At 49.7% G+C, this 27,840-nt stretch overlaps 2 protein-coding genes across 3 annotated transcripts; one reads left to right on the top strand and one right to left on the bottom strand.

Annotated features, from left to right (window-relative positions):
• The first annotated feature begins 305 nt into the window (after positions 1–305).
• Positions 306–19,268, top strand: afap1l1a (actin filament associated protein 1-like 1a). Of its 2 annotated transcripts, none has more exons than XM_037460143.2 (19): positions 306–470; positions 11,387–11,512; positions 11,611–11,694; positions 11,813–11,892; positions 12,259–12,400; positions 12,504–12,599; positions 12,680–12,894; positions 12,982–13,161; positions 13,248–13,331; positions 13,888–13,963; positions 14,094–14,213; positions 14,306–14,517; positions 14,616–14,761; positions 14,863–14,935; positions 15,362–15,476; positions 16,958–17,125; positions 17,733–17,908; positions 18,008–18,133; positions 18,573–19,268. In XM_037460143.2, exons 1-19 carry the CDS (start codon positions 428–430, stop codon positions 18,597–18,599), a joined length of 2,289 nt encoding a protein of 762 aa, XP_037316040.2. In that variant the 5' UTR covers positions 306–427; the 3' UTR covers positions 18,600–19,268. The 2 variants fall into 2 exon arrangements, with proteins under 2 accessions (XP_037316040.2, XP_062416761.1); XM_062560777.1 differs by lacking the exon at positions 306–470 and adding an exon at positions 8,383–8,543.
• A 157-nt stretch (positions 19,269–19,425) lies between these two features.
• Positions 19,426–24,035, bottom strand: gabrp (gamma-aminobutyric acid type A receptor subunit pi). The gene is made up of 10 exons (XM_037460151.2): positions 23,667–24,035; positions 22,841–22,916; positions 22,629–22,741; positions 22,426–22,493; positions 22,115–22,332; positions 21,484–21,566; positions 21,174–21,311; positions 20,905–21,057; positions 20,158–20,351; positions 19,426–20,073 (listed from the first exon to the last, which is right to left on the bottom strand). The coding sequence occupies exons 2-10, from the start codon at positions 22,891–22,893 to the stop codon at positions 19,738–19,740; spliced, it is 1,356 nt and encodes a 451-aa protein (XP_037316048.2). The 5' UTR covers positions 22,894–22,916; positions 23,667–24,035; the 3' UTR covers positions 19,426–19,737.
• Between the last annotated feature and the right edge of the window lie 3,805 nt (positions 24,036–27,840).

Below are 27,840 nucleotides of genomic sequence, written 5' to 3'. Positions count from 1 at the left end.
TGCAGAACGTGTTGCTATGCAACCAGCGGAGGCTGCTTCTGGCCAGGACCATGGGCCTCGAGGACAGGAACACGAATCCCGTAAAACCCCCGTAAATCAGTGTATTCCCATTCATTCCCGTTCTTTTGTCTGGGAATAACATTGTCTCATTGTTAAAGGTTCACAGCATTATTGAAGCTAAACGGCTAACATGGCTACAGTTCGCTAACTCGCTAATTTTGTTGAATTTCAGTTTAGCTCTGAGCCGTGTAGGCACACAAGGCAGCTCTTTGTGGCGTCCCGGCACTAGGACCCAGCAGAGAAGGTGCCTCGAGCAGGCTCGGTAGTGTATACCGACTGTGTGGATCTGTCAGAGGTGGCTCCACACGCCCTCACGCCCTCACTCACTCACTCACTCATGGGCCTGCATTGAAATGCAAGCACTCTCATGGACAGCGTCAAAAGAGGAATGGAAGCAAACGGCACCAAATGTAAGTTCGCTTCCTCGTGCCGCTGGTTACTGTGACTGAACGTTTTGCGTTTCTTCGTGCAGTTTGCAAACGGCGCATTTTACACTACTACAATTGTTGTCTTAATTGTTGTGTTAATCGTCCACACACACACACAGACACACACACAGACGCACGCACGTATGACTGCTGCACCATCAGGCTATCACTAACACTTTACTGGATTTACTATGAACACATGAGACAATTTCTGGAAAAGTAAATATCTATTCGTAAATATGTTCTAAATGTCTGTCCTATTTGCACGGAATTTTATCTCATGGTAGATCTGTTCTTTTCTTCTGGTTTTGTCTGAGTTCCCTTCTGCTGTTCCACACAACGGTAGTACCCTTTTAAACATGTAAATTGCCCCCCCCCCCCCCATCGATCTGCTTGGAGAGGCAGAGACCCAAGTCCTCATCTGAAGTGTGATTGTTGTTGTAGAAAGGAAAGCTCCCTCATCCCGAGTCAAGTCAAACATCTGCATGTGGAGACGAGATACTTGGAGATTAGTCGGCCGCGGCTGCCATTGTTTGATGATGGACTCCTCCAGCTCGGAGTCCTTTGTAGAAAGTGCACCCGCCTTTTTGAGCTGAAGAGCAAAAAACACACGTGTTTCTGCCCCATGTGTTTGTTTGGGTTTTTTTTTGGGGGGGGGGGGGTGGAGTGCAAGCCATTCCCCCCCCCCCCCCCCCTTAGTTGCATTAACTTTGTTTGATATGTTATATGTTGTTTTTTTATGTTGGGCTTCTCACCGGCTTGTTGCCAGGCAGGTAAACATGGGCGAGTGATTCTAACATCCAACTCAATGGATATATTTACTCAACTGGTGAAACGAAATGGGTCAAACTTGTTGTTTTTTCCCCCCACTACCTTTTCTTGTTCTTTGCCTTGAGGAAAAACCTTTTGTGTCTTTAGTCACATTTGTCACTTTTGCCTTTCCTGCCATTGATTTACTAATTTTCCGTCCGTCCTCACCTTGCTTGCGTGCGTGTGTGTGTGTGTGTGTCTTGAGTGTACATTTGCAAAGAAGGAAGTCTTTTTAGGTCTTGTCCTGGTCTTACGCATATGTGTTGAGACACACACACACACACACACACACACACACAAGAACAAACAGGAATTTAGCTTGACCGGCTTTCTATCTGAGCTTTGTGTTTGTGTAAGCTCCACAGGAGAAAGCCCCTGGGGCATCTCGGGGGGGGGGGGGTGGGAACACCCTTCTGTTTATGTGTTCTGAATGAATCCCCCCCCCCCCCCCCCCCCCCCCCCATTGGCTGCTGTTTGAACACTTTTCCTGGAATTGTCCTAAACACAGTTACAAGTGTTAAATCCATCCATAGGGATTGTTCACTATCAGTACGTGTCATTGTTGCTGCACAAGCGTCGTTTTGTTTCATTGTCCCACTCGCTAAGGTCGACGCGGGGCGCGGGGTATGAGCTCGTACACTCTGCAGCTTCTTGACGCACACGCATCGGGGGCCTCGGGGGCCTCGGCGGAGCACCGCTGGGTGTGAGAGGGGAGAGGCCGCCCCTCCCTCCTCCCCCCCCCCCCCCCTCTCCCTCTCCCTCTCCCCCACGCAGATGCATTGCGGTCACTGGGATCGTCTGCACATGATCCAGCCGCAGCAGTCGTGATGAATCGTTACTGTCGGGTTAGGGGGGGGGGGTGGTGTTTCTGGAGCATGTGGAAGAGCTTGTGGACGAGGCCGCGATCTGCCGTGGCCCCCGCAGTGGTTGATGGAGATGTTGCGCTGCTCTTGCAGGCGCAGGTCTGCCGCGTTGTGCACAAAAGTCCCAACGCTCCACTACAATCCACGTGCTTCCTCTTAACGCCATGGCCTCCTCCGCATATCTGCATTCCGCTGAGACCTGTGTGAAAAGAGAACCTGTGGGCTGTTTCTCAATGTGCTTTTGTGCACGTGGGTGTGCCTACGTCCGTGCATGCCTGTAGGAATCCGTTTCCCCTCTCGCATTTGTCTTTCACCGACGCTCGCCAGCTGCCAGCAACAATTCGCACTCGTTTTCATGAGATCCAAGTCGTCGAGCGTGCGGGCAAACAAGGGTTTGGATTGTTAAAAGTGGAATTAACACTTGGTGTCGTTGGCTGCAGAGTCAAAGGGCGCGATTTACAATTCAGTGTGCTGAATTGCTCATTATTATGTATGCTGTGATCTGCATTTGCACAATGTAAAAGCAGGGTCTGTTTGAAAGACTTTTTACATCATTCTTAATACTTCCAGTGTTCTTGCCTATGTAACTAAAATAAAGCGCTCAAATGCTCCGATGGAAGCGGCCTTCCAGGCAAACTGTAGCCGACGCAACATTCGAGGCTCAACCTGTGGTCCAGTTTGAAATCAATCAACTTTTGGCTAGTTACAGATTGTTTGGGAATCACCGTGTTATGTTCACCTTCAATACTAAATACAAATGACATCTTTTCCAACTTTAACATAGCTGTTTGTGGATTTCTTGGCCCACGAGGCTGCTCTGGTTGACTGTCTCTGCAGTGCTTGATTAATGCTGTGTTATTCTAACCAATTGAAACACCAGCTATGATAACACAGAGATACAAGGAGAGGGAATCTCCCTTTCTTCATGTTTTTAATTACACATGTAAGTTCCATAAGTTCCCTCGTTTTATCCATCCTAATTATATGCAGGCGGGCTGACACTAATACATATGTTTTATCCAGCATGATGTGCCCCATCATGAATAAGCTGTAAAATCATGGATGATTGTGGACCAGCCCTATAAGCAGTGGAATTCCCCTCTTTAACCCGTGGGGGGATGAGGAGGTCGCTCTGGTTCATATGTCTGAGAGATGTGCAGGGCGTGTGTCTGTGTGTGGGTGTACACAAGATCATTGTGCATAGGCAATTGTCATACTCTGCACAGCTGTTTCCATGGAGATATGCTGCACAAGGTTACAGATACGACCCGTCTGAATATGGGGTTTTCTTCTGTTGCACAGGCTGTGTGTTCGCGTACAGGTATACGCAACATACTCTTGGGAAAATTTCAGATTTATTGGAGACTTGGCTTAGAGCTTAAACCTCAGTTTATGACAAAAGTCCTAGTCTGGCACTGCGATGTGACTCATACTGGTATATCGTTGTAAATCTGCGGCCCCTGGGGATGCATCCAGCTTGTCGGATCTAACAGTAGAGTGCACAGATAGCAGGGAAGAGACTCTAGCTAGCCAATTCATGTCTCATTCCAAACAACGAGGACTGCCCTATATCACCGTTTTCAGATGCGCGGTTGCCGCCTGTTGTTTTTCAGGACACAAGTTTCGCTGGAAAGAAATGTTTTGTCAGGGGGGGGGAAAACTGGTTCTAGTGTTGACTTCAAGTCGCTACAGACGCTGACTGAAGGTCCGTCTCCGAAGCTGGATAAAAATCGGACAAAACCTTTATTCATTTTTCTGAAATTTGAGACGATGATCATGAAAAGTTGGAGAAAAAACACCAACTGGGCAAATGTTTTCTCAAGTGAATGCGTTACATTTTTGCAAAATACAGTTGTCAGCAGGAGGACACAGTGTCCTAGTTTTCTGGTGAACAACTGAGGACAAAATCTAAATCCCATTAACACACAAACTCCCAGACAAAGACAAAGCAGCTCCTTTCCCCCCTTTTTGTATAAGTGTCACTGCTAGTGTGTGTGTGTGTGTGTGTGTGTTCTGTCTATATTACCCTTGTCTGTGCAGCATCTGCAAAGCAGCGCTTCCACTTGCCGAACAGCATCTTTCTCAGTGTGTGAATACTTTAGTGTGAGGGAGACATAGCATCGTGGTGATCTCATGGGACTCGGGGGCAGATCTGGGATCTGAATAATACTGACTGCACTGTGGGCCCTTTGTCTGGCAGCAGGCTGAGTCAAGCCCTCTGTGCCATCTCAGACCCGAATAAATCACAGAGCAGAAGACGGCAAAGCGAGGGAGAGGCGGTGGAGGCTGAGCAGACGGACAAACCTCTCCAGAGCGTGGTCCGCTCTGTGACCTTTGACCTTTTGGGCTTGAGTCCGTATTGAGAAACAACCAGACGCAACTGACCAGTGCTACTGTTGTATGACTTCTAACCATCTGTCCACTTTCTCTACCTGCCTCTCTTTTATCGGTCCATGGTCTCTGGGGTCATTAGCCTATCCCACAATGCATTGGGAAAAGACGGGGGAATCCCCTTCTGGCTTTACATGCCTGTAACAGTGCTGAGAGGAAGGAATCTGACACTTTTTAAACGAACAAGTAACAATGTGTCAGGACACAAGGAGTCCTAAACACTTTTTCTTCATGTCACACTATGCAACCAAACTATTTGTCGCACACACCTTTGTTTGAGGTCTCGCAGCTGTCAGATTATGGCCATCATCGCTCTGAGTTCAGGCGAAAGGCTTCTACAAAAATGCAATAACGCAGTGAATCCACTTAGTGGATGTTAGATGAAAGCGATAACTCTTCACTGTCCCACTTCAAAAGCCGGTTAGTGCTGGTTAGTGGGAGTGCAAAAACCCATAACCGCCTCCTACATCACCATGGAGACGCCCAGCCTGCTGAAGAGGGCCCAATTACCGAGTACATTTCTCTTGTCTATGACAAGCTAATTAGAGTGGCCTGATTACACACCGGTGCGGATGCACGTTCAAGTTAGAAATCGGCGGTACGTACACAAACGGCCACTTGAATTATGTCTGCAAATGTCTGCAAAGATTTTGTTGATTTTTATCTTTACCTCACCTTGGGGAGACTTAAACGAGATGGAAGCTGGAAGTAATTGTGCTTGTGGAAAGCTTCGGGGTTTTTTCCAGATTTAAGGACATGAAGTGTTGTTTTCAAGCAAGCCATCGGCTTACTCAAGAAAGTCTATGAGTTAATGAACCCGCCGCTTATTTGTGCGTACACTTGTGTGTTAGGCGGGATCGGAGTTTTATGACAACCTGGAGCATCTTCCCGTGTGCCATAAAAGCAGTCGGGGAGAACATGTGTTTTCCCCCTCCCCCTAATTTGTGCACCTTTACGACTGCTTCAAGCCAAATCCGCTTTTTTCCACATGCTCGCCCCACCTGCTGCTCGACTTCGACCGACTTTTGCCTGGATCAGTTCGGCATGTTTGTCATTGTGTGTTTGTCGAAAATGTCCACCCACGTGATAAATGTGCACGTCCAAGCCATGAGAAACGGGTTCTCTCCGGGATACCTGCAGCGGCTAAGTCAGGGGGTTGGGTAATAATGGCCCATTCTATAGCTCCATTATGCTGTCCACCCTTTGGCCCACGGGGAGGTAGATGCTATCTAACCCGAGGATCTACGCGATGCATTGAGAGCGGGGTCACCGGGGGTCGTAAAGAAAAAGTGGGAGCGTGTCAGCTGACAGGAAAAGGAAACAGAAGGCCGGAGGTGATAAGTGATGTCATCAGAGGAAGGGGAGGAAGTTCATCTCTGAGGGGAGCATACGGGGCATCCCCGTGCCGTTGACTGATGTAGGACCAGAAAGGTTTCATCAGATTGAAGAAGATGTGGAAGAATGGCTCTTTCAGGGGTCTTCATGGAGCAAGCAGTCAAAGATACAGAACAAAACCACGCGCCTTGCAGGAACGGGAACTCACTCACTCACTGCCCCCCCCCCCACCTCAGCTGGCACGAAGGCCCCCTTGGCCAGACAGGAGCACGGGGGGGCTCCGGGTCACGCGGCGCTGATTCCTTTCCTCGATTAAGCAACAGTGTTGCTTCAGGGGGGGGGGATTGGCTTGAAAATGCCCAGACATGTTTGGCGCTGACGGAGAGGAGAAGCGTCAGACGTGGGAAATGCCTGGAATCCGAGGAGAGGAGATCTCATCGTGATGGGGCACAGGCCCCCGCGAGGGAGACACGACACTGTTGGCACGGCCCTCGGCGTAATCAAAAAGCTCGAGCACATCTGGCCGTCTGGCTTACCTCACCGTTAGCATGCGGCGTCGACACACTCGCACACCTCAGTGATTTATACACGGCTTGTACGTGCGGGATAAGATGGATGTGACCTCCGTTTTATCTGATTGTCTTAGTCTAAGTTGGATGCTGGTATTTTGTTAACCCTCGCGTGCCTTTCGAACCGCGCTGTCTCTGAACTCCAAAAAGCCGCCGTGGCTGAATTAACACAAGATTCACACAAGCACACGCACAAAAGCAATGTTTTTTTAATTTCCTTTTAGAAGTTGCCTTGTCCTGAAGAGAGGGTCCCCCCCCCGCCCCCCCCAATGTGCGTGGACGCCTCAAATGCCTCAACCTGCAGCTCTCTTTCATGCCGGATCGGGTCGGGAAATGGCCGCAGATCCGACATGTCCAAAGACAACAAGGAAGGGGAGAGTCCCGAGGAAAAGGCAATTAGAGGCTGATCCCTCGCGGAGTCGCAGATGGCACCATCGTTCAGAGTTCCTCCCTCTGGCCTCGTCTAGCACGCGTTGACACCCCACCCGACCTTTTTTTTGTGTGTGTGTGTGTGTGTGTGTGTGTGTGTGTGTGTGTGTGTAATGTGTGGTGGACTTGATTAGCCCCGACCCGCTGTGAACCTGGGAAAGGGGGTCGGCCTTCCAATCGAGTCTTCGCGGTGTCCCTTCCGTTGCCTTCCAGTGCGAGTTCACAGCTTTGCTAAAGAGGTCAAAGGTCGCGTTCGGTCACGGCGAGGAGGGGTTTGTCAGGCCGTGACCAAATCTAGCGCCGTGTGTCACAGAGAGAGAGGGTTTCTGGAGGAGTTGGGAGACTGGCCTCGGGGGAATGTTTGTGGTTTTGTTTGTGTCACATTTTATTGTAGGGGCACTTCCTGTCTGCACGGTTAGGCAATCATTTCTAAATTCTTCAACTCGCACATCCTTTTGAATTCTTTATTTGGACATTGTCTGTACTTGTGCAGAGTGTGTCTCTTTCATCATTCATTGTCTGGTGGTGTACGACTCAAGATCAACATTCCATCTACTGGCCCTTTTTTTATTATATTCTGGTGTTTTTTTAATGAGTGTCATTGTCATGTATGTGATTTTGTTTTCTTCTAATTTTAAACTAATTTTAATCAAATTATGGCAAAAGTTGAGTTAAGTTGAATATCAGTTGAGTTCAATATTTGTCAATCAAATGTTTGCTTTTTGTGTAAAAAAAAAAATGGTTGTGGAAAGATGTCTGTTCATCTGTCTCACTAAAGTGAATAAGCATATTTCTGAAAACACCAAAGAGTGTTCAGTGGGGGAGGGCGAAAAGAGGCCCCACTGGGAATTAGCTATTTTACATTTTCATCTGACAGTAACTTCACAGTGACGGCTGTGCAGTCTACAACCAGCTGACACTGTTTTCATCCTACAGCTGATATACAGTGAAAGCCTATACTTTGCTGTGTGTGTGTGTGTGTGGGGGGGGGGGGGGTCCTGCATCGCTGTGCTCAGGGGTTTGTTTGGTGATTAAAGGCCTCGTGTTGAGGCAACACGTCCTCCACGTGTAACCCCAAAAAGTCTCGACTTGCTCGAATCTCCGATTCCAAGCCTTCACTCAAGCCCTCCTGGGGTGGATCTTTTTCCAACAAATGCATTTCGAATGTAGAGGTCCCCACTTGTTTCTGTGTCTGGCATGTGATTGAGTTCTCTGGCATCATCTGGGTGGCAGCTATTATGTGTGACTAGTTAAAGGTTAATCATGTATTGAGGGGAAAAAATGCTGGTTAGCCATTAGTCTACATGTGTGCGTTTACACAGCAGTCCTCTTTCCCAGGTGCTTCACAATCCCAGGGATTACAGCAGAGGGGCCTTTATATACACACACACACACACACACACACAGAGCACCACCATGGTCCGCCTACCCCCCCCCCCGTCCCTAAAAGACAAGAGAAACAAGCGGAGGGGAGGCAGAGTGGGAGGGTGGTATTGGGAGATAACAGATCGGAGGAAGAGGGGAAAGAAGTGTGAATTCAGCAGGAGGTAGACTGCAGCACACCTCCGACACAAAGGGCTTCACAGGAGGCTTCAACCGTCCTTCGTCTCCTCGGTGACTTCGGAAAATGGTGGGGCTCTCGTCCACCGCTGTCGAGGGTAAGTGAAGCCTCACTGGGGGGGGGGGGGGGAGATACAGGCGAAGTAGGCATCAAAGCAGGTATCTCAGGCCGGACCTAATGGTGAAACGTTTCTTTAAGCCACTTCAGACTCTTTGTGGGATGCAAACGATTGTGCGATAGGAATGTCTGCCTGCAACAGTGTTGTGAAACGGAGTCGCTGCCAAATGGGTGGATTTTGTCCCCTTTTTTTTTGTGTGGGTGTGTTTTGTTGATTTTGGTGTGCGATGTGCAGCAAGATAAGCAAGCGCAGCACGAAGAAAGCCCCCTGCGTTATAAGGAGGCAGACGAAGGTCACGTTATTCTCCATATCAGGGTTCAGTGGGACGTGTTAGCACAGGTGCTCGCCTCCTCCCCCCCTCGCCCACTCCCTCGATCAGATTGTGCAAAAAGGGTCTGCCAGCGGCAGCCTTTTTTCTCCCGAAAGGTCCGAGTCTGCACTTTTCAAACAGAGCCTCTGCCTCGGGGCCCCCGCCGCGTTCGCACACTGGCACAAAGACATTTTTGCAGAGTCTCGCTCGGTGAACATGGCGAGGAATGTGCCCGGCGTTTAAACGGGAGGTGTGAGGAGGTGAAATGTTTTTCAGCTCCGAACGGCCCGGCGCATTCCTGCGCGGCGCACCGCCCGCACCCCGTCTCTTGTGTTCTCTCAGGTGTCGTCGAGTTCCCTCTGACGGGTGAAAAAAGTCGTCGGGTTCCTGTAGCTGCAGATATTTAGATTCCGGCAAAAAAAAAACCAGTTTCCATGTCGTGTTGTTATCTTGGGTGTATTTTCCTCTCAGGTGCCGGCCGGACTCCCGTGTGTTTTATCTGGCTTCTGAAGACATCAAAGACACACACACACACACACACAGAGGGTCGCAGCAGAGATTTAAAAGATCGTGTGCTGTTTTGGATGTGTGAGAGTGGTGTGGTGTTGATTATCAACTCAGGGATTTAAAGGGGGGGGGGGGGGGGGGGTCTTATGGGCCTTGCCTGCCAAATACTACGCAGTAATTCCCCTTTGCTCATTCTGCCAGAAACGGAATAACACAGAACCAGCAAAAATGAATAAAAGAAGGGGCTTTTTTTTATAAGCGAGACGGTGAAATGGCATTTGGAGCGCCACTCCTTGAAAGCGACCACCTCCAGTTCCGAGTCAAATTGGATTTAACGCTGAGCGGTGTGAGTTTTCAGTTTGTCTCCGATGGGGATGACTCATGCTGGGGATAAAGTTCTGCCTTCCACTAGGTCAGGGGAAGCCCAGTGGGGCGCTGCAGCCAGATTCTGAACAGCTGGAACCTCTGGCAGAGAGACAGCGCTCGCCTGGCCCAAAACCTTCCAGTCGAGAGTTTCTCCTCGGACCCCCGCGTCCTTGTTTCCTCCGGGCGAATCCCATCCGGACCAGGAGACATTCCTGGTCTGCGCGTTTATTTGTGCCTCATGCCAGCCTCTCTGAGCGCTTTTTCTTCTTAACAATAGAAGGAAACCGGCTCGTGAAGAGCTGGAGGAACGGACGCGGGCAAACACACACACACACACACACACACATACCTCTCCTGCACCTTGGCAGAGCACTGCGAAGCCCAGAGGAAGACCCACCTCCGAAAAGTATGCCTGTCTTTGGTGGATGGGAGCAAACGCATGCACCTCGCAGATGACTTACACTCCCACTGGTCAAGACCTCACCACCGTTCATGCAGCCGCTGCTCAAACCAGCACGTTGACCTCGACCGTGGCCCGCTAAGGGCGATTCTTGGACAGCGTTTCTGTGTGTGTGTGTGTGTGTGTTCATTTGGTTGGTCAAAGACTTTTCTGGCTCAGCAGCTGTCCCGCGGATGACCCCGGCACGACGTACGCTTCAGCGGGTCTAATGTTGCCGGACTGTGAAAATGTGTGGCTGGGAGGGATGGGGGTGGTGAGAGAGAAAAAGACGAAGGGAGTGGGAGGTGGGTGGCGAGGGGAGGCAGAGGATTGTGCACCGCAATGAGTCAGCCATCATACTTTTGGGGATTATTAAAACGATTGTTAACAAACATTTGTGGCCGGCTATTGGCCTCGGTCAGGCAGAGGTTCGGATTAAGGAGGACTCCAAACACACACACACACACACACACACACACACACGCTCATAAGCTGCAGCAGGTTGCAGACCTGTTCCCAGGACGTCCAGCAGCCGAGGGAGGGAGTGGGTTTGTTTAACTCCCGTTCTGAAAACAGGGAGTGGACCGGATCAACATGCAATGTGGATCATATGCATTCCTATAGGCCGAGTCCTCAAAGTGTGACGAAACCTGGAGATCCCTGGGAGGAATGCGTTTTCGCAGGAGGTCCTGACTGAGGCCGGCACTTTAAATCTCTCCTGTTGGATGAAGACTCTTCTTGTACATTTGGACTGGAAAAAGTGGTTTACGTCCTTAGCATTGAGAGCATCAGTCAGCTGAAGTTTGGGTTCTATTTTGCGTGCAGGATCTTCTTGGTTACATTTGTTATTTTCTGGTGGCTCTCCTTCCTTCCTTCCTTCCTTTTTTTTCTGGGTTAATGAGCAATTAACAAACTAGTTTCCTGTCCCACCGACCTCTTGCTCTTGTTTAGTCTGGCTCGTAACTCGGCGAGGAGGAGGAGGAGGAGGAGGGAGACCGTTTGATAAGGTGGGCGATTGGTATTGACGAACTGTGAAGCAAAGTGACAGAAAATGAAAGAGACACACAGAGAAAGAGACTACACCCCTTTGGTTTGTTTAGACTCGTCCGTCTGACCTTTGCACTCTACTGGTAAACTGAAGCCGCTGACCTTTGACCACCCCCCCCCCCCCCCCCCCCCACTCCCCTCTGCTTTGCGCAGCGATGGAGGTGCTGGTGAGTGAGCTGGGCGTCCTGCTGAAGATGCTGGACCAGGAGAGCCTCAGCTCCTCCACGCAGGAGAAGAAGGCCTCCGTTTGGAACCTCCTGCAGCAGATCCAGCCATCAGGTCAGTGAGCAGGAGGAAAGATCAACTCTGTTTTCAGGCCTCTTGGAGTTAGACTCTCCGGGAATTCACTCAAACCTCTTGTTTCCCCCCGCCTGCAGTTTCAGGTACAGACTACATCTACATGAACTCAGCCGTGTACAGAAATGGAACCAGCTTCGTAGAGTCCCTCTTTGAGACGTTCGGTGAGTTTAAGCTCCGGACGCAGAGCCATGAGGGCTGTTCATCGATCCATTCAAATAAGCCACAGTTATACTGTTATATCTTCATATAGAAGTGTCCCTGCATCGTCGTCTCTTACAGACTGCGAGCTCGGCGGCCTAAAGGATGTCACAGATCATCTGAAAGAAGACAAGATCACACCGACTGGCGCCTTAAATCAGGCGAGTGGAAACCGTCGGTTCCTGACTTGGCCCTTTCCTGACCACACGAGATGCTTACGTCACCAGCCGAGACCTGACTTTGCAGAGGACTAATACACCTCTTTGTGACTCGTGGGAAGAAAGCAAAGAGAAAACCGAGATTGTATTCCACGTTTTTGGGGAGTTTCCCGTGCGCACATGCTCATCAAGCTGTTGAGATAAAAAAAAAAAAGGTCCCGCCCCCGAGCCCTCGGGTCTAATTTACGGATCTCCGTCTGAGGCTTTTACTGTGATTCTCTTTGATGATGTAGTTCACAGGCCATGGAAAATCAATGTTCTCCTGGTTATGAGGGGAATTTGAGAGTTGCCTTTGTTTGTTTCCCTTAGCAAAACTGCGCGGACTCGCCGGCCCCGCCGCGCCTGCAGGCCTCTCCTCCCCCTCTGCCCACAACTCCTCCTCCCGAGGAGTACTATGAGGAGGCGGTGCCCCTTAGTCCCGGCGAGTTGCCCGAGTACATCATCACGCGAGGTCAGTATCTCATTTGGCTGTAGAAAACCTCCCAGTCCGTAATTACAAAGCGCAAGCCTAAAAGGTGATGAGGGATGTGTTTTCCTCTTTTTTTTTTCTTCAGTCAGGCCGAGCCCCCCCAACTCCATGGAGGATGGCTATGAAGATGCTGAAAACAACTACCCCTCGACCTGCATAAACACCCAGCGCAAAAACTCCTGTGAGTTGAGAACAAGGTTAATAACACGCTGCTGGGAAACAAGTAACGACTTCCTCTCCTCCTTCTTTGGCCCTTTGCAGACAACGACTCCGATGCTCTGAGCAGCTCCTACGAGTCCTACGAGGAGGAGGAGGACGAGAGGGGGCCCGGGGTCCGGCTCACTCACCAGTGGCCCTCGGAGGAGAGCTCCATGCCTCCTGCCAGGGACTGTCGCATCTGCGCCTTCCTGCTGCGCAAGAAGCGCTTCGGCCAGTGGGCCAAGCAGCTCACCGTCATACGGGAGAACCGACTCCAGGTGGGAATCCCTTCCACTCGAAACTTCACTCGGAACCACGTGCGTTTCCTCTTCTTTGACCTCCCAAGTATCCCGTCCCACCCGCAGTGCTACAAGAGCTCCAAGGACGCAAGCCCCTACGTGGACATGCTCCTGCCGCAGTGCGCCGTGGTCTACGCACCGAAAGACGGCAAGAGGAAGCACCACGAGCTCCGCTTCACGTTGCCCAACGGCGACGCGCTGGTGCTGGCCGTGCAGAGCCAGGAGCAGGCCCGCAGGTGGCTCCGGGTGAGCGACCCTCTGTGACGACGACGCGTTTTGTACGTTTGGAAGAGTGGCGCGTGCTGACGTATTGGGGAACACCTTGCCCGCAGGTCGTGAGAGAGGTGAGCGGCCAGAGTGCCGGCCCAGAGGGATCTGCGTCTCCCGCCACTCCGAGGAAAACTGAGCTCGACAAGGTAAGTCGCGGGAGGAGGACTTCACATCGTGATCGTCGTCGTCATCATCATCTCTACAGCTGAGGTGATGAGAGGTTGGTGGCTTGCAGCGCTTTTCGTTGTGTACCATCAACCTTTCCTAAACAATTGCCCCGGGCGAGACCCGGCGGACAGCTGATCTCGGGGACTGCTCGCAGGACAAAGGAGGCATTTGCCGCGTAATTGAGTGTTAAGGCAGTTATTATAGGTGGGGGGGGCGGTGAGTCAGGGTCGGAGCCGCCGCATCCTCTTCAAGGCTTAACAACCTGAACGTAAACTACTCGAGGCCCTTTCATGAATGAAAGCCCAGGATGAAGAGAAAGAAGCCTTTTATGGAGTTGTTTCGAGGCAAAGTCTTTTAAAACACACCGCTATGTGAAAATAATCGAGAGGCAGTGGCATGTAAGCTTCATGACAAATTCTCTCAGATCTAGCTTTTAACTAAGACAAGTTAGCAGTAGTCTGTCCCTCGCAGATGGAAGAATCCCGTGCAGGACAGATGGACAGAAACCACAACGTCTGTGTGCTTGTCCCTCAGAGGCTTTCTGCAGAGAGGAACACGTCGGACTCGGACAGTGTGGGTGTGTCCACTGTGGAGAACTGCAAAGAGAGCGGTGAGACGGGGGACCGCCTAAAATATATATATATATATATATGTCTTTGTATTTGTAACTGCGAGGTAACGTCCACGTGCCAGAAATGCATCGGGACAAAAGTGGTTCCACGCTTCCATGTTTGATGCAGGCAAAGTGAAGCGGGGCGCCTTCGCTGCGGGCCGCAAAATCACACGCATCATCAGCTTCTCCAAGAAGAAGCCCCCTCGGCCGGGGGATCTGCAGACCTCCTTCACCGACCCTCGACAAGGTCTTGCGCCCTTCCCCCCCCCCCCCCCCCCCCCCCCCCACCCCCCCAACTCACCGATGCTCTTCGGATCGTAACGTAACTTTCCCACGCAGGCTACGTGTCGGTGCTGGTGAATCAGGTGTGGAGGAGTCAGTGGTGCTGCGTGTGCAGGGGCTCCCTGCACTTCTACAACGACAAAGGGGACGCTCGGACCTTCCTGCCCTCACTTCCTCTCCGCGGCTGCGACGTGGTCCCCGGCCTGGGACCCAAGCACCCCTTCGCCTTCCGCATCGTACGCCACTGCACGGAGGTGGCTGCTCTGGAGGTGAGGCGCGTTTCCAACGCTCGTCGCGGTCGGACAGCGGAAGTCGAAGCTGACGTTCTGCGTCTTTTTTTTATTTTTTTATTGTTTATTGTTTTCAGGCCGGCAGCTCCGAGGAACTCGGGAGGTGGCTCGGCGTCCTGTTGGCGGAGACGGGCTGCGCGACGGATCCCGAGTCGCTGCATTACGACTACGTCGACGTGGAAACCATCGCCAACATCCGCGACGCTGCGCGGCATTCCTTCCTGTGAGTGGGTCAGGGGGCAGAGGGGCGGGGTTGCAACACTCGGGGCGAGTGTTCGCTGGCAAGGCCGCCATGATCAATGTTTCCATCCTCCCTGGTCCTAGGTGGGCCACGTCCTCCGGCAGTTCCTACACAGACTCCAGGACGTACGATGAGGTCCCGAATGAGGACATGCAGGTGGGACGATTTTGAGTTGAGTTCAACCTTGAAATGACTTATTTATGGCTTGCTCTGACGCGACAAGATTAGAAGCCGTGTGTGTGTGTGTGTGTGTGTGTGTGTGTGTGAGTAAAAGCCGTGTGTGGGCCTGGGAGAAAGGGGGGAGAAAGGGGGGAAAAAAGGGCGACCAAGTGATTAAACTGGGGACAGGAAGGCAAGAGGTCACGGCTGTTTCGCAGCCTGTAAACTCCCTTCTTAACCCCACTGACACGCACTCAAACACATGCCTTTCAACACCTAGATCCACAAACATCACACCTCGGACGTCGCAAACCAATAAATCTGAAGACGAGTCGCCTAATATACGATCTTTTGCTTTCTTTTTCCCCTGTGACCTCATCCTTCCCTTTGCATCCCCCCCCCCCCCCCCTGTACTCCACCCAGTCAGGGGAGAACGGCAGACAGCAGTCTGGGAATCAAGGGAAAAGGCGCTCGAGTTTCTCCAGCAGCGACTCGGACAGGACGAAGCCTTCAGTCTCCCTCAAACGAACGGGCTCCAGTAAGTGTGTGTTCTGCGTTCACGTGGAATAACGTTGCCATTCCTCCAGTAATCCACATGAAATCTACTGACAGATGGGCTGAAATCTTAATCTACAGGTAAAAAATGATCAAGTACAACAGTCTCAATCAAGCGGTTTTTCAATAACGGAGGGACAAAGCCCGGATGTACTTTAAAGGTTGTTCCGTTAGTAAGGAGCAGAGACACTAAAAGCTTATTTCCACCACTTGGATGGTCTTCAACCTACGGATTAGGAAACGCGGGGTGAAAATAGTTATGACAGTTCAGAAGGTCAATGACATAATGATGTGTTTTAGGAATCGGTTCCATATGAATACATAAGCAGAGCGCGGTACTCCTTTCTGTGGGACAGAGACGCTGACTCATGTGACGCCTCTTGAGTCATATTTTTGGGTTTGCCGGTGGAAACGTGTGAGCTCGCCAGATATCTGTGGCCCGCTCCTCATCTCCGCTCGAGCGTTACACACCCGGACCGCCAAAACAGTTCCATCAGGAGTCACGTTCGGGTCAATGACATCGTTTGTGAAGAGCAGAGAACCCCCAGAACTTTGTGAGGATCAGCCACAACACACTGAGATTTGTTTCCCCATCATCTGTGAGACACTACAATGACCTGTACTACTTCAGAGGCAGAGCTTAACATTGTTCTATCTAAATTATTCTCAACCTCGTGTACAGTATGGCCACGTGGTTCTAGAAGTATCCTCTCCGTCCGTCTGTCAAGAATAAAATAAATTTAAAAAAGGGCCTGCTGCTCTTTGAGGGGAAATAAGAAAAAGACAAATGGCCCATCTTAGTTAGTTTTGGGTCACAGAGAGGTTAAATTGCAAAGCTCTATGTCTATCACAAGCTTACACTCGTCATACTATCCTTTCTGCTTTGGACCAATTCACAGACATGGCATTGGACCTTTTTCATCTGGCTCAGTATTTCAATTTCTTTCTTTCTCTCCTGTCAATCGTCTATTTTCGCTTTCATCCATAATCTCTTCTCTTCGCCTCCACCATTGGCTCCGTTGCTTCAGTTGTCTGAAAGGAGAGGAGAAAAATGAGGAGAGCGTCCCGCGTGTGTTGCAACGTGATACCGCCGTGTTCGGTTGTCTCAGGCCGTCGGCGTGACGGTCTGACACATCAAAGAGACGTGGCCGAGAGCTTCTGGATGCAACCTGAGATTTATTGGACCCTCTCATTAGATCCGCTGCCTCCTGACCTCTCCCTCTGCAGGAGTCTGTGTGTGTGTGTGTGTGTGTGTGTGTAATTATTTGTTATTCTTATATTGTATCCGTGTTCCGCACCCCGCATATTTCCCGAAATCCCGAAAAACAGGGCAGGATTAGTGTCCTCGGGCAGCGAGCGTGACATTGGGGACAGACAGAAGGATGGCTGTGAGTTGTTTTGTCTCCTTCCCATAACCCCTGCACCTCCTGACCCCTGGGCTCCCTTCTCCAATCTCCACCCCAGACGCCAACCAGTACGGACGCTATGGGAAAACGCGAGCAGAGGAGGACGCCAAGCGCTACACGAAGGAGAAAGGGGAGCTGGAAAGGGAGCGGGACGGGATACGCAACGCGCTCGTGACCCTGCGGAAGGAGAAGAGGGAGCTGAAGGAGGAGCTGAAGACGGCCTCTGGTGAGGAGACGCAAAGCAAAGCAAAACGGACAATGTCCCCCGAGCCCAAACTTATCACGGATGTCTCAAAATGATCTCTGTAGCTGGAACACAAGACCCCTGTGAACCCTGATTAGCATAATAATGAGCTTCCTAGTCTGCACATTACTCAGTTTGTACATGAAGTGCACATCTGTATTCCTGCTGTCTGACCCTGGACTCTGGGCGATGTGAGGAGACAACATCCCTACGGGCATAAATAAATAAGACATTTAATTGCTTATATTATCAAAACCCAAAACATGGCCACGAAAATTCCTTCAAAATAAGATGTATTTCCTTTAGTTTCGCACAGTATGCAGCATACACACTCCATTCCAACTACTATTGGATTAGCTTTGCCTACTTTTGTTTAGTTTAATCCATTCATATATTCCACATTATAAACCCACAACAGGTTTCTATGCAAACTTTGAGTTTTTATACCTCCTTTGAGAATAAGAAGTACAACAGCCTTTCTGAAAGAGTCAAGTAAAAGTCATTATACCATCAAGTCGATTTAGACCGACGAAATGCACCTTCTCAGTGTGTCGCTTGTCTCATTGTGTTCTGTGTTTCTGTGGAGCAGAGAGGAGGAAGCTGTCCCTCAACAAGCGGATGTCCCAGCTGGAGGACGCCTGTCGAGCCAAGGAGGCGGAGCGGGTGGACCTGGAGCTCCGGCTCACTCAGGTCCAAGAGAACCTCAAGAAGAGCCAGGCCGGCGGAGCGCTGGGCGCGCCTGTTGAGGCCAAACCTCCGGTTAAGGTTCCTATTTTTATTTTAAAAAGTTTTACCCCCCAACATGAGGAAACGCGCACTAGAGATCACGTGGTTTACTTCACCGTCCCCCTCTCTCTGTCGCAGGCCTCCAGCAAAAAGAAGCAGAATATCTACAGCGACTCGTTGCCGGTGAACTGCGCGGCAGAGATGCGCCGGAGGCCTCTGTCGGTTTACGCTTCCGCTTCGGGGACCGTGATGCAGAAGGCGAAGGTAACTCTCGCCAGACACCCCCCCTGGGCCGCTCCTCCATCTGCCCCCGCTACTAGTGGGCCTAGTGGATGTGCGTTGTCTGAAGATGTTTGTGGCATTATGTTTGGGATTTTGAGAAAGCAGTGAAAACTCAAAGGAAAAACCCACGGCGTGTTTTGAGATGAAGCTGCCAGAAAGAGTTTATAGAGGTCGTCCATATTCTGCTCATTGAGTAATCTGTGTTTTTTAAGAACTTTTAACTGTAAGTTGCCGTGACAAAGTCATACAGCCATAACCTAAATATCTCTTTTTCTAAAAATGATTAATGAATGCCATTTCTGTAAGCCTGTCAAAAATTAGGATATGTTTTTGTTACAGTGGGTTTTATTAAGCGCTATTTTTTTTTACTCATCATTAAACACAAATACCGAATCCCCTTCGCATGATCCACTCTTCACAGGAATGGGAGTCAAAGAAAAAGACCTAAGAGCAGCATTGTGAAGAATGAATGGATATCAAGGATGACGTCACATTCGCAGACTTCTACTGAGGAAACCAACCGTAATGAAAGAAATCAGCCACTAGGTGGAGGCACAACTCCCTGAATATTTCCTCATGTGACTTCCTACGGATGCCCGGACGGCCTGCTCACTGTCTCCGGGGACACATTTTATTCAAATGTGGTGAAAAGACAAAAAGGAAAAGTTTTGTGTGAGAAAAACACAAGAAAGAACACGTTTGTAAAGCGAATTGCATGTTGTTCTACTGCTAGACAAAAAGGGTGTGCGTGTCGCACACAGTGAAATGTTTAATTCATCACGTCGAGGCTCTATATATGTAGTGTTTGGGAAATAAGTGGACGGCGATGGTTTAAGCCAAAATGTGCCTTTTTATATAGCGTGTTTTTTTTTTACTACTGTTACTGTGTTTTATGGTTCTTTTATGTCCGTTACTCATCATCATCATCACCAACCTTCAGTCATGTGCCATTGAGGGTGTTCTCGTTTCTTTGGACAGCACTTATTGGCTCCTCCTCTAGGAAAAAAAAAAAAAAAACTTGTGTAACTTTATCAACTCTTCTGGTTCCAACCTGTGGATGACTTGTGCACTTTACTGTTCTCCAACCTGGGAATAATAAATGTGTCTTATTCTCACGCAGGTGATCTTTAATCAATTGTTACAGTACAGACCTACTTTGCAATCTCAGTCACTGACTTTCTGCTATGATTTCACATGATATGCTGTGAATTGAATTCACACAGTACGGTTTCATACGAGCAATGTGTGACCGAACGTTTACACATTTACACCAGTCACTTGGAAAAGGCAGTTTAATGGGAAAATGTAAGAAGCCTCTCGTGCTTAGATGATCAATCATACATTTCATAACAGTGGGTTACAAAGAAGAGATCAACTGCTCTTCCATCACTTTGTGCCCCCCCCCGTCTGCGCCACAAAGAGGCTTTTTACTTATTCGATACAAACGGCTCGTACGATTAGTTTACATCCTGGCAGCGGGGGGGGGGGGCGGTGTCGGGTCTCGAAAACCCGTAGGACCCGAAGCAGCTGCAGGAGGCGCACGGCGCGACGCGGGCAGCTCGGGGGGGGGGGGGGGGAGCCGGCGCTCACAGGAAGAGATAGTAGAGCCAGTAGAGGACGTTGACGACGAGGAAGGCCGCGGGGAAGACGGTGCGAGCTCGGCGGTCGATTTCGTACGGGTTCTCCACGGCGAAGACGGACGCCGCCCGACGGGACGCGTCCGTCGTCGCCGCCCGGAGGCCGCCGACCCTCCCCGACCCCGACGCCGGCTCTCGGTGCCCGGCCCTGATCCTGGCCTCGCTGTCGGCCTGCCGCTCCACGGGCTCCTCCGCTGGGGGGCTGGTCGCCGCGGACCGGTCCGGTTGGGTGGAGCTGAGGATGGAGCCGTTCCCGTTGTATCCGTTGAGCTCCCTCCGAAGCTCCTGGTAGACGGGACAGATTAAGATTCACCAACCCGCCGTGTTTTTGGACCATTCGTTTTCCTTGAGGGACTTGAATGTTCTCACCCTGTGCAGGTCCTCTATGGTGTGGTGCTTCACGGTGTAGAAGTGGGCGTAGGCGTACTCCACCAGGGCCCCGAAGATGAAGGTGAAGCAGATTCCCAAGTACACATCGATGGCCTTGATGAAGCAGTTGGCGTTGGGCAGGGAGGTGCGGGCCCCCATCATCAGTGTGGTCATCGTCAGCACTGTTGTTACTCCTGGAAATGGACATCAAAGTCGGTGTTTGCATAATGCAAGATGGTGCTTGGATGTGTTGTTATCTTTAGGGTCAATCTATGTTGGGATAGTGGCTCACTGTCAAGACTGTTAAAGTAGTATTTATACCACTTTTTAAGTTTAATTATTCATTTTAAGCGGTTAAGCTACTGATTTCAACGAGGACAATGTAAAGGTTTTGTATGGGTAATAATGGATCATGTTCAGATCCATTCTCTGCTCTCTGCATATATGTCTGCCCGTGATATAGAGCGTATGCCATGTCAGTGTTTTCCCCAACCATTATATCCGCTGAAATCACTTCCCGCCCTGAATAAGTCTGGAATTTAACTTTTCCCACCTACGGCAGATCCGCCCTGACACCCGTGTGAATATGTCCGTGTGTGCAGGAATGTTCCAGAGTCAAACTTCTAATGAGGTTTTTGGATGATATGAATTCAAATGGATGCACTCAAATATACCGACGTCATAACACTTGGACCTATAGTCAACGCACACACGCACAGGAACTCTAGTGAGGGATCTGGAACTGACCGATGCAGGTCCTCGCTGGAACGGACGACTGGCTGATCCAGAACGAGACCCAGGAGAGAACTACCAGCAGGATGGAGGGAACGTACGTCTCCAGGATGAAGAACAGCACGTTTCTGCGCAGGGCAAAATGCAACACCAGCTTGGGGTATTTTCCTGCGTGAGGGGACGAGATTCGACGAGGTCACGTGTTCAATGTGTGTGTTCTCTTGTGTGTGTGTGTGTGCAGCGCCACGTGTGACGGTAGATTCTGGCAGTCAGAAGGGTCCTACCTGTCTCGTACACGGCCTCGGACACTGATGTGTAGTAGCTCTCCACGCTGTACTGTGCCAGCCGCAGAATGTCGAGACCCTTCACTGAATCATTCCCTCGGGTCCAGTAGAACACCACATCCTGCAGGTTGTAGCCCCCTGACCACACACACACACACACACACACACACACACAAATTAAGGCTGGAGGAATTTCACCTGTGCGTTTCTCCTGTTGGATACTCACTACACCGATGATGATGATGATGATGAAAATGGTGATGAGCAGAATGACGAGAGGATGGGGATGATGGAGCTCACAGGTACTCACAGCTCTCCAGCTGCAGGGTGCACACCTGCCTGTCCATGGGGTACTTGGTCAGGTCCATGTTGCAGGCAATCGTAGCCGTGATGCTGTTGCGTAATCACAGCAAGATCGGGTGAAAAACCAAATGCGTAACTGGTATAGTTATAGAAAAACATGCTGAATGAAAGAAGCAGTTTGACAAAAATGGACAAACGTAACTATGTATTTAATCTGGACTTCACTCTATGAATCAAAATGAGGTCCTAATATATAAAATATAAAATATGAACATTCTACCCAGTACTGCCCTTTCTGTCTTCAATGACGCATTCCTGTTGTGCATCAGTGCCATTGGGGGAATTTTCATTAACATCCTGAACAGTTTTGAAGGCCATGAAAAAACCCAGATAGTGGTATTCCCTCAAGTTATATGACTGAGTGGTGATACATAAGTGCTCTTTTATTTTTGATGACAGAACAACCCAAGGCCAATTCACGCTTGACTACCACAACAATCATGAAAACCGAGAGGAGATGTGAAGACTTTCCCCTTCCTCCCCCTTGGCCCGACGTCCTCGCCGCCAAAGCTCACGCGCGCGACCATCGAAACTCCCCCCCCCCCCCCCCCCCCCAATCGATAAGCGTCGACCTGTACCGCAGGGCGTAGAGGACGGTGCCGTTGCTGAAGATGCGTATGAGGCGGTTTTCCACCGTGACGTCGTGCAGGAAGGAGCGCTTGGAGTCGGGGATGAAGGTGTCGGGGATCCACAGCAGTGACACCAAACGGCCGTCCACGCTGACGCTCTCGTTGCCAGGGAACACGAGCCTCGAGTCCCTCCAGCGCTGGCGGAGGAAGATGGTCGCCGTGTAGTCCTATGAAAAAGAAGGAGATGTTTTTTATTCTTTTGTTTGTTCATTCATTCCACCCACCGACACAAAACGCAGGGGGGGGGGAGAGGGGTGCACCATGTTGATTTCAGAGACGGCGTCGATGCTGGCGATGTCGAGGCTCATCCCGATTTCCACGGGGCCCTCTGTCAAAGACGGGAAGACACAGAAGGGGGGGCAGGGGGGGCGGGGGGGGGTAGAAACGAGTCTGTTTTGAGTCAGCGCTTGATTCAACCGCAGCAACTTGACCCCCATCCCTCGAGAAGCTCGTTCCGTGGTACCGTTGAAATTGGGCCTGAGGTAACGGTTGTAGCCTTTCATCAGCTTCTGAATGGTCGGCTGCAGCTGCGAGTCGTTCCAGTCTCCCCAGTGGTTGTTGGAGTGCGTGCAACCGCTGGCGGGAAAAACAAAGGTGACACAGGGAGGGAACCAGGGGTTTGTAGCAGAAGACGAGCCGGATCAATGCGTGTGTGTGTCCCTTCAGGTGTCTCACCCCTGCGTGAAGGTCAGCCATAGGGTCAGCAGCGCGTGCAGACGGGCAGACATTGTGGCGGGTCAGAGGGCAGCAGCTGTGCGACAATCACACAAAGACGTGAACACGTAAGAACCACATGCCGCCCCCCAAAAGTGGAGGGGGGGCGAGACGTCTCGCCACAGGTGAAGTGGCAGGTTCATTCTTCACCCCCCCCCCCCCCCCTTCCTTCCCGCCTCTTCATTGGGAGCTGCTATAGAGCCCAGGGAGACACAAGACCGGCGTTGCCTAGCAGGCTTGATTAATGTGGCTGCCACCTCTCGGGTTATTCACAAAGCCCTCCCTCCCCCCCCCAGCCCCCCCCCCCCCCACACACACACACACACACTCCCCCTTACTTTTATGTAATAATCAAAGTCTCTCGATTGCCCGGCGGTTGCCAGAAACCTCAGCAGAGGTTTTCCCAATTGCAGACACATTGCAGATTATAATAATAATAATAATAATACAAGATTTAGAGCCAGAGAGCCATATTGTGTTTGTTTTTAGTTTTTCTATGCATGCCACTTGTTGATTAATTTGTTTCCCCTCGTTTAGATGCTTTTTTATTAGACGATTTCTTGCGTTAGTATGTTCATGGCCTCTCCCTTCTCCAATGTTTCCCCACTTCGCTTCAAATCTTTCCCTTAAGCATGTGTTGATTCATAATCTATACCTTCCCACAGCCAGAGCATGAACATCAATGCTTTGCATTTTGCCAAATAAACTAAGATTTTCGTTACCTGTAATTTCCTTTAATGACAACCACACTTTTCTTTGATTCTTAGGTTTGCTGTCTCTCTCCTACCTGTTCGTCTTCTCTCCGCCTCGGGTCACCGCTCCTCTTCGTTTCCTCCCCCACTCCCGTCGTCCGCTGCCCCAAATAGTTGAGGGTGTGAGATTTCTCTCCTCCCTCGATTATTGGTGATTAAATCCTGTTGTTTCTTCGATCTGAAAGACCAACCCCCGCCTTCCTCTGTCAATGGTGCTGGTGTGTGTGTGTGTGTGTGTGTGGAGGGGTGTAGTGCTGGTTGTTTGTGCGTCTCCCTTCAGTCTCTCTGCACATCTGGAGTCCCCCCCCCCCTCATATGCGCCTCTGTTCACCCCCTCTCCCATCCTCCCTCCCACCCACTCTATATATGCAACTCACCCTCTCATTTGTGCGGCATCTCTCTCTCTCTCTTCTCACTGCCCCCCCACCTCCGCGCACATGCACACAAGACTGCGCACACACATTAACAACCAGAGTGAGCTCCTCATTTCTCCTCCTCCCACACGTTTCTTATTCTTTTGGCCCTTTGAACTCTTTCCATCTACCTCCCTCCCAATCCAATTTACCCTAGACCCATCCCCCTCCTCCCCTCCAACGGTTTCCCTCTCATCGGTGTCCATCGTGCAAGGTAGTTTCCTCAGAGCTCCATCCACAAATACCAATGTGGGTCCAGTATGCTACGAGAAGACCATTTACCATCACTTTTCCGCATTAGCCTCTCATTGAGCTTTATTGAAAGTGGTAATAACGGGGGGGCACAATCACAGCGTTTGTGATGGTGATGACTTGTCCGCACACAGCCGTGGCCCACGCCCCCCCACCCCCCCACCCACCCCCACGCGCTCTCAATCTCTCCGCCCCGGCATGGGTGAAGCCGTGTGATTTATCCGTGTGTGGGGTTAGTTTTCCCAGTTTCCCAACTCTGATTATAATGCCTGAGCCCAGAAGACCCATTGGTAGGAGTTGCAGCGTGTGTGAGGAGGCCTAGAGGGGGTTCAGCCTAATAACGCCTTATAGGATTTCAGCCCACACCATCGACCCGCTGCGGCCGATTGCTTTAACAGCCTGCGTACCTCAGCATTACTCATGTCAACCGGCTGCTAACAAACTGATATGTTCCAGGCGGTTTAATGCACCTGTGGTTATCTGTGGGAAATTATTATTCTTAATTTCATGCTCTGGTAGCTAATTATTTGTTTACATTTTATGATGATGCGGAATGAACAAGGGGTAATCGGATTTGCAACCAACCTGTAAAGTATACAAACACACACACACACACACACGGTCACTGACAGTGACAGAGACAAATGGAGACGTTTGAGAAGCCCCTTAAGGGGAAGACGTCAGATCTGTGTGTTAGGGGTCTAATGAATAATTATGGTTGGACCAGCGATGTCAGAGTGGCAAACAACTCGGTGTTAGTCACCAATCCAGCTGGCGGCCTCTGACTACCTGCCGGTATCTTCACATTTGGTTATGTGTTTATTTTTCTCATTTTTTTACTTCTCTCGCCTGTGAAATCTTCCCTATCCATCAGACGTTCTGTATTTTCTTTCATCAGCTTTGAACCCCCTGAATATTCCTCCTTGGTCAATTCAGCTTTAATGCTTTGTGGCCCTTTGAATGCTGCCAAAAGCCAACTAGTCCTGAGCCAGAGCTGTCACCACTGTGTCAATCAAAACGCCTCGCTCATAGATGGTCCATATATACCTAAACTGGTCTCTTTTGATCGCCACCTCACTTCATTTATCATTTGAAACACAATCCGTTCACCAGAGCTAACGGCTCCCCGCTGAATGCATGAACCGCAATTTCACTTTCTAGTTATGCATCACTCGTCTCCACTATTGCTCCTCTCAGCTCCCTTTTCATAGCCGGCAGTTTCCTCTCCCATCCATGAATTCATTGATTCTTCCAAAGGTTCACACATCTTTCCCTGACATCTTCTGCACAGTCAAGAACACTTAGAGCTGCAAAAAGCTTTTTTTCAACGACACAACGACGTTTGAAGCCAGGCCGCCCCCACCCCCACGTTCTGGTCCGTAGACATGCTGTCATGTGACAAATGGAAATGTCACAGGACTGCTCCTGAGACGGACCGGGATAAATCTCTCCTAAATAACCGTGACGGCTGCCATGTCCACGAGGAACCGTGAATCAATGTGCCGTTAAGTCTCTCCGTGACCGTTGTAGATAAAGTGTTTTTCTATTGTCTTTCTGACACACAAAAATGGACATGGAGTTTTACTTTGACATTCTCCTCTCAACTCCTCGGTTCCCAGAAGGACTGCTTACTCAGGTTTGGAGCTTACGGCACTTTTTCTTTTTAATTTTGTCTTTTTATTCGTGTCATTCCACCCTCTGATCCCAAAGAAATCCCCTGGATTCAGTGCTGTCTTCTTTCTATCTCATCTCAGTGTTTGAAGTTCCTGTCGGGTACTTTTTATCTCTTTGCAGTTAAAGTTTTGGGAACATGAACTGCTGCCTGGTCCCTTGAGAGCCATATATTCACAAAAGCATAATTAAAATTCTTTGATGACAATGTTGATAGAGCATGGCACAGCATTCTGTTTGGGACTGGGAGCAGAAAGCCACCGATGGGACTAGCCAGGGGCGGTTCTGCATTGAATGGCACCCAGGGCGAGACCCCCTTTGAGTGCCCCCCCCCCCCACCAATAAAAAGTTCACAAAATTCTGCAGTTATATATATATTTTTAATTTTAACATAAGTGAGAGAAAATTACATTAGAAAAACACACTTAACAGAATCCAGTTACTGTTGCAATTACAACAGGAAACACACATTTGCACAAAATATGTCGTCTAGGCATACCCCCTCCACCTACACAAACACACACACACAAACTCACCTGAAGGCTCATGCTGGGGAGTACAGGCAAAGAGGTCTTCATCTTCAATATCAGATATTTGTGGAGACATATATGTAGCTGAGGAGATAGATGGCTGGTCCTGACCAGTAGCAGAGGATGCTCCAAAATATTTTGAAAGTGACCCTGAAATTGTAGTTGATCTGCAATTGAATTTTAAATCAAAAGGCCGTAGGATTGTGGTTTATACAACTAAAACAGCCTGGGGTCAAAACAGGGTAAATAAACATGCCCTTATGCTAAATCTCTTTCATTACATGCTAGATTAATCTAACTTTTAGGGAGGAAACATTAGCTCAGGACCTAACGTTAAACCAAATGATGGAAATAAATAATAACTTAACTTGGAACAGTTATGTTGCAAAGCACATATTATTGTGAAACTACAAACATTGTGTCTGTTGAGTTAAAACCAAATTATTGTTGTATAAGCATTAAGCAACATAGCAAAAAGGCTAACAGAGTTACCCCATCAATTAATTTTAGCCCTTCATTCATGACACATGTATAATCACACAGAGAGAGAACATAGTTGCATACCTTCATCTTTTGCTCGTTTCTCCTCCTCTTCTTTTCTTTCTATAGTGGGAACCTGATGGCTTTTAACCTTTGAAAACCCTTGAAAAAATGCCGCCCCGGGCGGCTGCCCAGTTCACCCGTGCCCAGAACCGCCACTGGGACTAGCAACCACAAATGTGTTTGGTGCATCAGTGAAATAGCTTATCAGAAGTACACTCCCTCAGAGGGTTAGAAACAACCACCCGTTCCCATTCCCAAATCGTCACATACATCTGGTTGGCCAGGACTCCTCGGGGTCACTTTTTAGCCCTCAGGCTAGCCAGCCTCTTCAGTTTCACAAAGCTAATTTGGTTCGGTTGAATGGAAGATTGAGTTTTGGGCTGATGTAAGTACTTTGTTTAGCGACGTTGTGTGTGTCGAAATGGGTGTTTTTAGAATTGGGTTTTGTTTATGTAACCCGCGCAGGATATTAAAATTATTATTGGGCCATGGTCTAGGTTTGTTGGGAGAGGATACAAGATAAGAATTTGACACACACAAAGGAAATGGAGCCACTGAAGGGTTTGATTTCAAAGATTATATTAAACCGAATAAACACAGGAAAACATACTTTCAAGTAAAATCCTGCACAACATTGACTATGCTCTTATTGATGTATTATCAACACCGTTGAGTTGAATTGGTAAACGGATCCTTGAATTGTCTCAGTGTTCCTTCAGTTGATTCGTCTAAGATCAATTTCCTTCCTTGTTTTCTTTCATGGTTTGTTCAAAAGTCAGCCAATACATTACAGTTCAGTT

The sequence above is a fragment of the Pungitius pungitius genome, chromosome 2 (assembly GCF_949316345.1).
Source record: "Pungitius pungitius chromosome 2, fPunPun2.1, whole genome shotgun sequence".
Lineage (NCBI taxonomy): Eukaryota > Metazoa > Chordata > Actinopteri > Perciformes > Gasterosteidae > Pungitius > Pungitius pungitius.
The sequence above is the reverse complement of the archived record's forward strand: the minus strand, read 5'-3'. Positions and strand labels throughout refer to the sequence as shown.